General features: G+C 46.7%; 1 protein-coding gene across 1 annotated transcript; it reads right to left on the bottom strand.

Annotated features, from left to right (window-relative positions):
• Positions 1-584: 584 nt before the first annotated feature.
• Positions 585-7,609, bottom strand: LOC124144663. Its single transcript, XM_048389961.1, has 6 exons — positions 7,495-7,609; positions 6,413-6,453; positions 3,275-3,387; positions 2,432-2,611; positions 1,450-1,496; positions 585-752 (listed from the first exon to the last, which is right to left on the bottom strand). Exons 2-6 carry the CDS (start codon positions 6,451-6,453, stop codon positions 627-629), a joined length of 507 nt encoding a protein of 168 aa, XP_048245918.1. The 5' UTR covers positions 7,495-7,609; the 3' UTR covers positions 585-626.
• Positions 7,610-9,360: the final 1,751 nt, after the last annotated feature.

Genomic DNA, 9,360 nt, shown 5'->3' with positions numbered 1-9,360 from the left:
GTAGCAGTCGTAGTCGTAGTAGTGGTAGTGGTAGTAGTTGTTGTAGTAGTAGTGGTGTGATTATGGTGGTGGTAGTAGCAGCAGCAGCAGTAGTAGTAGTAGTAGTAGTAGTAGTAGTAGTAGTAGTAGTAGTAGTGGTGGTGGTGTGATTATGGCAGACAAAGCAGTACGTTAGTGACAGTAGTAGTTCAAATAGCATTTGAAATAGAAAGCGTAGATGTTATAATGGAAATAGTAGACATAGTATTCGTAGACTGTGTAGTAGTGAGTGAGTGAGTTTGGTGTGACCCCTTTGTACAGTGTTCCGGTCACATCCCGGCGTGACAGGTGGGGGTGGGGGGGGGGGGGGGGGGGATGTTCGACTTCATGCAGGTCTCACACGATCTTCACAAACCCACGGTATGGTCCTGACAAACCTAGATACATAATCAGTCTGAATGTGGGACTCGAACCACTCGACCGCAGCGGTTTCTGGCACGCCCAAGGGACGCAACTCTACCGAACAAATTATAACGCCTTAGGCGACCGGGCATTTCGTACCACCGACAAACACACATAAACCATGAGACAAAGCAACACAATACAACGGGGCAACTGTTTAATGGAAGACATCGAACGAGCTACTTTCATCCCACGACAAGGAAGGGCCGTCCATTCGGGACGTGGACGTTGTGGGCGTGGACGTTTGGATGGGTGTTGTGGTGGACGACCCCACTGGGCAACAGACGCTGGTTACCGGCGTAAGCATATGCCTGAGGGACCAAAAAATGAATTTATAGGGAGACAGATATACAGGACCTTTTTTCAGTTCCCTGAAACACCACTTCATGTATTTGCTCAAGTTTTTTGGGTTTTTCTTCGCATTAAAATATTCATAAGGCTAAGTGCGTTAGTTACGTTTAACGCCGCTTTTAACAGTATTCCAGTTATATCACGGCGTCTCAGCTAAATGTGGGACCGAAGTGATGCAGGTCTCAGATGTTTACCACTTCGGTGAAACCCACGTGCACGGGTATGGTGCTGACAAACCTAGAAACATAATCGGGGCGAACCTGGATTCGAACCCACAATCATAGGTTTCTGGCGTGCCCAAGGGACGCAACTCTGGACAGCGAATCGTGGCGCTTCAGACAACGGGGCCACCCTCTGACAGGCCAAATAAATCCCTTATACCCCGCTTCAAAGCAAAATGTACACGATTTTTCCGAGTCAATGGAAGTCACGTGACATAGCAAGTTAACCTCAGCTCAATCGAACGGCTGTTTTCTATCAATTTTGAATTTGTTTGATTTTTTTTATAATGTCATATCAAAACATGGAAACATTCGTCGAAGCAGGATCACTGGGGGTACATGGGGTTTTGTGCATCCCTCGTTAGGTTTTTATACCCCGAGTGATCCTGCTACAACTTATAATGTCCGTGGCACAGAGAACTTGTCATCAACTTACCAAGTCCATATAAGTGTTGAATTCTGCCCTGGAGATGGTTCCGCTCCCTGAATAAGACAAAGACCATTGCTTTACAATAAGTTACGAGGTGATGTTTATAATTGTCTTTGTTTTGAGTGTGACGCGAGTGATGGGGGTTTAACTGTATTTCAGTTACATGTATATAGGTGCGATCGTGTAGCCCAGTGGTTAAAGCGTTAGCTCGTCACGCCGAAGACCCGGGTTCGATTCCCGACATGGGTACAATGTGTAAAGCCCATTTCTGGTGTCCCCCGCTGTGATATTGCTGGAATATTGCTAAAAGCGGCGTAAAAACCACACTCACTCACTCACTCACTCACTCACACACCGCTTTAAAATGAGTGAGTGAGTGAGTGAGTGAGGATGGGGATGCAGGTCTTAAACGTTCAGTACGTTGAATCCACAAGCACGGACAAACCAACAGCCATACTCGGACCATAGGTATCTTAATTTCTGATTAAAACAATAGTTTTCACTTTTTATGCGCATTTTTACCACCAAACACAATGTATGACTACTCTAGGAGTGAAGTGAGTGAGTTGGGTTTAACGCCGCTTTTAACAGTATTCCAGTTATATCACAGCGTGTCAGCTTAATGTGGGAGGAAAGCCCGAAGTGATGCAGGTCTCAGACGTTTACCACTTTGGTGAAACCCACGAGCACAGGCATGGTGCTGACAAACCTAGAAATAGAATCGGAGAGAACCGGGATTCGAACCCACAATCTGGCGTGTTCAAGGGACGCAACTCTACACAGCGAATTGCTGTATCTTTAACAATTGCCCCCAGTTTCGATTTCACGAGGATGTGCCCATTCTAGAAAAAATACACTCATTAATTTAGGATGGGGTGCGAACTCATGCGCTCGACTGCCCCGGTGGACAAAGTCACACTTGTTACCGTGGAGACACGGTATTCTCGCGGTTTCTCGTTTACGTGATGATAAAGCTACAACGGATTACCATCAGTGTCAGCAATATTCATCATCGGAAGGATATCCCCCTCGGTGATAACCTCATCCCTGACGCCGTCGAAGTAGGAGAAGAGACCGTCGGCGATCTTCTCAGTGTCGAGGTAGGCGTTGATCCAGTAGAACTTGAAGTCGTTTCGGGACGTGGCTGTCGGTGTCGTTGCGCCAGGCTCTGTACAAGTCACAACGCCGAATTTAAAACCAGTTTACGTGTTACGAGGATCAACAGCTAATTCTAGTTGTCTAGTGGATAGATCATGTTCCCGGAGAGCAGAAGGTCGGTGGTTCGTGGGTCGGTGGCCACGTCATACAAAAAGACGGTAAAATATGGCACTTGTTGTTACCCTGCCTGGAGTTCGACATTACGGGGATAAAACACGGACTGGTCGGCTTGGAGTCAGGATACTGAATTTTAGTGGGGTGTCCGTGTTAAACTGCGCCATGATATCTCTGAGAGCTCGGACTAGTGCAAAAAGCCACAAATACACACGTGCACACACACACACACACACACACACACACACACACACACACACACACACACACACACACACACAGAGGAAGAGAAACTGGGATCCGAAACCACGTTTATCGGATCCTAGGGGAAGCGAATTGCGGCGCCTTATACGATTGGACCAACGGGTGCTGATAAATTATGTATCATAATCGGAGCGTAGACGGTATTCTAACACACAGCGGATCCTGCATCGTGTAAGGGACACAATCCCGCACAACTATTAGCACGCTATAGCTAATTAGGTCACCGTGTCCTTCATAGTTGGTATGTCTACATAATACATGTCATAATTATATAAGTAAAAACGTAATAACGTACGTGGTCGCATCATGTTTCGAAAAAACAACCCAACCAGCGTCGTCGTGAGGGGAGGAGAGTTGCCGTTCAACATGTCGTTCCATATCTGTGTGTACTGCTGTGCCTGGCTACAGCTGAAATTCAACATTCAACACTCTTTAAAATTTTCGGTTTACTAATTCGAGCGAATTTTCGAAGAAAATGGAATAAAAATAGTTGAATTTGTTTTAATTCTATGATATATTATACGATACAACAACAAAAGCATAGAGGTTAAATTTAATTTATGACTTTAAAAAAATGATTAATTGTATTGTCTATCGCCACTGCTATCTTATGAAGAGAACGGTCCGTAGGGGTAGCCTTTTGCGTAAAGTTTTCCCTCGTCACACCAATGACCTGGGTTCGACTCCCTACACGAGTAGAGTGAAACCCATTTGTGGTGTCCCCCGCCGTGATATTGCTGGAATATTGCTAAAAGCGGCGTTAAACGTTTAAAGTAAACAAAACCATATCGGAAGAGAAGTCATATACATGTTTCTGTAAAGTACCAAACACCTCTTTAACAATATTAGCAGGTATTATTATACCGACCGACAACGTTATACCAACAAAACTGAAGCGATGTTAAGCTACAGAAATGTTGTATAGCTGATATGATCTGTAACAAAATCCATAATGCTTAAAATTACAAAACGTAGCTTTAGTGTCTGGCTATGGAGAGCCACGTGGGATAACGTGGCACAGCTGGCCGAGGGGATGCTACGTGGGATAACGTGGCACAGCTGGCCGAGGGGATGCTACGTGGGATAACGTGGCACAGCTGGCCGAGGGGATGCTACGTGGGATAACGTGGCACAGCTGGCCGAGGGGATGCTACGTGGGATAACGTGGCACAGCTGGCCGAGGGGATGCTACGTGGGATAACGTGGCACAGCTGGCCGAGGGGATGCTACGTGGGATAACGTGGCACAGCTGGCCGAGGGGATGCTACGTGGGATAACGTGGCACAGCTGGCCGAGGGGATGCTACGTGGGATAACGTGGCACAGCTGGCCGAGGGGATGCTACGTGGGATAACGTGGCACAGCTGGCCGAGGGGATGCTACGTGGGATAACGTGGCACAGCTGGCCGAGGGGATGCTACGTGGGATAACGTGGCACAGCTGGCCGAGGGGATGCTACGTGGGATAACGTGGCACAGCTGGCCGAGGGGATGCTACGTGGGATAACGTGGCACAGCTGGCCGAGGGGATGCTACGTGGGATAACGTGGCACAGCTGGCCGAGGGGATGCTACGTGGGATAACGTGGCACAGCTGGCCGAGGGGATGCTACGTGGGATAACGTGGCACAGCTGGCCGAGGGGATGCTACGTGGGATAACGTGGCACAGCTGGCCGAGGGGATGCTACGTGGGATAACGTGGCACAGCTGGCCGAGGGGATGCTACGTGGGATAACGTGGCACAGCTGGCCGAGGGGATGCTACGTGGGATAACGTGGCACAGCTGGCCGAGGGGATGCTACGTGGGATAACGTGGCACAGCTGGCCGAGGGGATGCTACGTGGGATAACGTGGCACAGCTGGCCGAGGGGATGCCACGTGGGATAACGTGGCACAGCTGGCCGAGGGGATGCCACGTGGGATAACGTGGCACAGCTGGCCGAGGGGATGCTACGTGGGATAACGTGGCACAGCTGGCCGAGGGGATGCTACGTGGGATAACGTGGCACAGCTGGCCGAGGGGATGCTACGTGGGATAACGTGGCACAGCTGGCCGAGGGGATGCTACGTGGGATAACGTGGCACAGCTGGCCGAGGGGATGCTACGTGGGATAACGTGGCACAGCTGGCCGAGGGGATGCTACGTGGGATAACGTGGCACAGCTGGCCGAGGGGATGCTACGTGGGATAACGTGGCACAGCTGGCCGAGGGGATGCTACGTGGGATAACGTGGCACAGCTGGCCGAGGGGATGCCACGTGGGATAACGTGGCACAGCTGGCCGAGGGGATGCCACGTGGGATAACGTGGCACAGCTGGCCGAGGGGATGCTACGTGGGATAACGTGGCACAGCTGGCCGAGGGGATGCTACGTGGGATAACGTGGCACAGCTGGCCGAGGGGATGCTACGTGGGATAACGTGGCACAGCTGGCCGAGGGGATGCTACGTGGGATAACGTGGCACAGCTGGCCGAGGGGATGCTACGTGGGATAACGTGGCACAGCTGGCCGAGGGGATGCTACGTGGGATAACGTGGCACAGCTGGCCGAGGGGATGCTACGTGGGATAACGTGACACAGCTGGCCGAGGGGATGCTACGTGGGATAACGTGGCACAGCTGGCCGAGGGGATGCTAAGCTTGTCGTTAAGGCCAAACAAGGGGAATGGTAAGTTACAATGTGTGACTGTGAATTGTTTGTCTTAGTTTCGATGAGGCTTGGTTCGTTGTTCATGCTATCAACCACTGGTCTATCTGTCTGAACTCAATTATTAACAGGGCGCCGTGATACAGATGGTATGTTTGGGGCTTAAAATTGCATTTATTTCTCCTAAATCCCACGAGGCGGGGGAAATGTGTATCGGGGGTTATGAACGCGCTAAACGGGTGAGTAGGACACTTCGTCCAAGCTGACTGTGTGTCATCGAAGATGGATCAGAAGGTGTTCATACTATCGACCACTGGTTTTCATGGACCTTTTTTTAACAATAATGACGTTCAAATCGTTCAGCTACGATATAAACTGCCGGACAAAAGAAAGTGTACTCTACAAATGCAATTTGGACCTTAAGTTTGCAGTGTTTCTGCGAGTGTTTTCATCCTAGTAATGTTTTGACAGCGTTTGTAATTATTTGGTCAAATCCAAATGTTCAACTGTATACTTTCTTTTTAGGCAGTTCAGCTTTAATATTGCAGTAATACTGTCAGCCATATTACGACACCCTGTACCTCTCCGAGCCAAGCAAACGAGTTAGTCAGCTCTAACGACATGCATGGCCACTGACACAAATTAATCTCTCCGCCCTTTTTAACATCGTGTGGGGACAAAAATAGATTTGTTATCTTTCCTTTATCTTATATACCTGAGAACTCGTTTTCTGACAAACTCATTTTTGTGGATATTTGAGGCACGTAGTATAAGTCATGTAAACTCACCCAACAATAGCTAAAAACACGCAAACCAGTTTCAACTCCATCTGAAAGCAATCAAGACTTGTTTTTCACATTTTGATATCAAAATATTAAAATGAACAGATGTGAAAGCAGAAAGTATACAATGAATGTCATCTGTTTAATTGATAATCGTCCCCGGAACATATATGATTATTGTATTAATATAGACATGGGGGGTGGGGGGTGTTTGTGCGTGCGTGCGTGCGTGCGTGCGTGCGTGCGTGTGTGCTTGCACTAGACTGATGTCGGTGTTGCAGAGCTAGCCCACTGAGATACCATGCCGAAGTTTAACATGGATACCCCGCTCAGGCACTCCGAGCCGTCCTTATTTTGTCCCTTGATATTGAGCGCTGACATCAAGCACCAAATGAATTTATATTTAGGACGCGAGTGGGCCTCTCACCACCCACCTTCCGCTCTCACGAGACCATTGAGGCGGTTGTATATGTATCAGGGACTCTGTATTCACCCCTTACATGTACAAACAGCCCGGAGCAAGGGGGAACCTGTAGCTTAAGGCGCAATTCTCCTGCAGAAATGCGCTTCTAAGGCGTAGCTGAGATTACCGATGGATCGAATCCCGAAGAACGTGTTTCTAGATTTTCAATACCATGAGCGTAAGTTTCACCAAATGGTAAACGTCCAAGACTGTATCACTTCGGGCTTTCCTCCCACATCAAGCCGACAAGAGGCAATTTGAATGGAACTCTGTTGAAAGCGGCGTTAAACTCACTAGATCCGTGCTTCTGATGGCATAATATATTTACCATTCACGGAAATAAGGATGCTTAACATTATTTAAACTATGTACTACTTCTGTAAATAAATATTCATTTAACAACACTGTCGTGTCAGTAAATAACGTTTGTTAACTTAAAGAACACATTTGAATGTACCACATTGTTTTGAACAACGGTCGACGGTTATAATTTAATATTATTTTCTTTTTCCACATTGTTTTGAACAACGGGCGACGGTGATATTTTAATATTATATTCTTTTAGAGTTTTTAATTAACAACAGTTGAAGAACATATCTATCACATAATCTAAGCAGAAACCCACCTTCTTTTTCCAGCTGACAAATAGTGAACTGCTGATCCCGCCTTATCTGTCTCCCACGTCACTCCTTGAAGCTCACGGGATCGCCTCGTTGTACGACTGTGGAGTTTTATATAGTGCGGAGTTACCGGAAGTACTGACATTCAGAGCGGAGTTACCGGAAGTACTGACATTTAGTCCGGAGTTACCGGAAATGTTGACATGTAGCCCTGCGTTACCTGAAGATATTTAGCTCGAAATTGCCGGTGTTCGAAAACATGGCTAATTGAACCGGGTTAAATTCAATCACATATGTCACGTCAACTTACTCGTTTCACTACAAACGTCCCCCTCTCCTCGACTCTGCCATTTGTACGTCATTTAAAGCAGTCTCTACCTTCATATTTCACATTCTGACAAATAGTCGTTTGAAGTATGTGTTATCTGAAAGTAGAACATGCAAATATTCCAATTAAGGATAGAAGTTCGCTTCGCGCATCATGGAAAACTTGCTTACGTGAGGCAGTGTCTTCATCAGCTGATGAACGTCAACAAATACAACTTCAATCCTTATATTGACAGAAACATAAATCATAACAAAACAATCCATTAAACATCAAACTTTAATTATTTAAAGCGAACTATACGAACGCGGAGGGTCGTAACGTCGTAACGTCATCCGTCCCAAACCTTCCATTTGGAGTGATATCCCTTGATTTTACAAACGGCAGAAAATGGCGGCTGCAGCAATGTCTTTCACTTGAAATAAAAGTTGCACCCAGTAAAGTTAGCGTTGGAAAGAAATCAGAACCTGGCTGATGCTGAAAATGGATTGATATTAGCGTTCTGTGAACTTTGGGTGATTGTTTGAGTCATACTATGGCTGCTGATGACGGGGATTACCGCTGGGGGCGGCGCGTTTGGATTTCCCGAAGCAATACACGACAGTGAGGAGCTCAGTGATTTCTTTTGGTAAGTCGAGCATTCTCTGTTACGACACGACATATACGTGATCTGTCTGGCTTCAAAGCCCACATCATCATTATGGCCCGAATCGATGTCGCACTCAGTTTTCGCAAATTATTTTTAATGTTATTTTTAGACATTGAGGAATTCCCCTAAAGTAGTTCTGTATGTCTCCGCTCGATTGACAACGTAATCACGTGACATACTGACGTTCATCGGGAAATGAACGACAGTCAGTTTGGTAGTGTTCACCTAGGCGAGGTCACCCGGTACTGTCAATATTCGTATATGGGCACTGGTATGTTTTCTTTAAAGGAAACAAGATAAAACATGTTTTGTTTCTAGGTACTTGTTAAAATTATGTGGATATTGACCGAATTGTTAAAACCTGGTATCCTGGTATCCTGGTTAAAACAGTTGTGATCTACAATACTAAACTGCCATGCAAAAAGAAAGTATACACTTGTAAATTGGATTTAACAAAACATTACAAACTTGATCACAACGTTACTAGTCTGCAAACAGTCCCCGACACACTGCTATACCCGTATCAAATAAATCGCCATCGAATAACCATGTCTTGTTTCTTTCATTTTTAGCAATCATCAATCATTTCTCATTAAGTCGCTGCACCATGTTAACTCTTCGATAAGCACGATGGTTACTGTCTTACATTCTGATGACATCACCTTTTTTAATAGGTTCTTCACATACATTCCATCCGTGAACAACTAGAGGCAGAGGGGGTGTCTGTGTGAGGGTGGTTCAGTTCTTTACATACATTCGATCCGTGAACAACTAGAGGCAGAGGGGGTGTCTGTGTGAGGGTGGTTTAGTTATTTACATACATTCGATCCGTGAACAACTAGAGGCAGAGGGGGTGTCTGTGTGAGGGTGGTTTAGTTCTTCACATACATTCCATCC

This window comes from Haliotis rufescens, unplaced genomic scaffold, assembly GCF_023055435.1.
Source record: "Haliotis rufescens isolate VD_foot unplaced genomic scaffold, xgHalRufe1.0.p SCAF_8, whole genome shotgun sequence".
NCBI lineage: Eukaryota > Metazoa > Mollusca > Gastropoda > Lepetellida > Haliotidae > Haliotis > Haliotis rufescens.
Note: the sequence above shows the minus strand (reverse complement) of the source record. Positions and strands in the feature narration are given on the sequence as shown.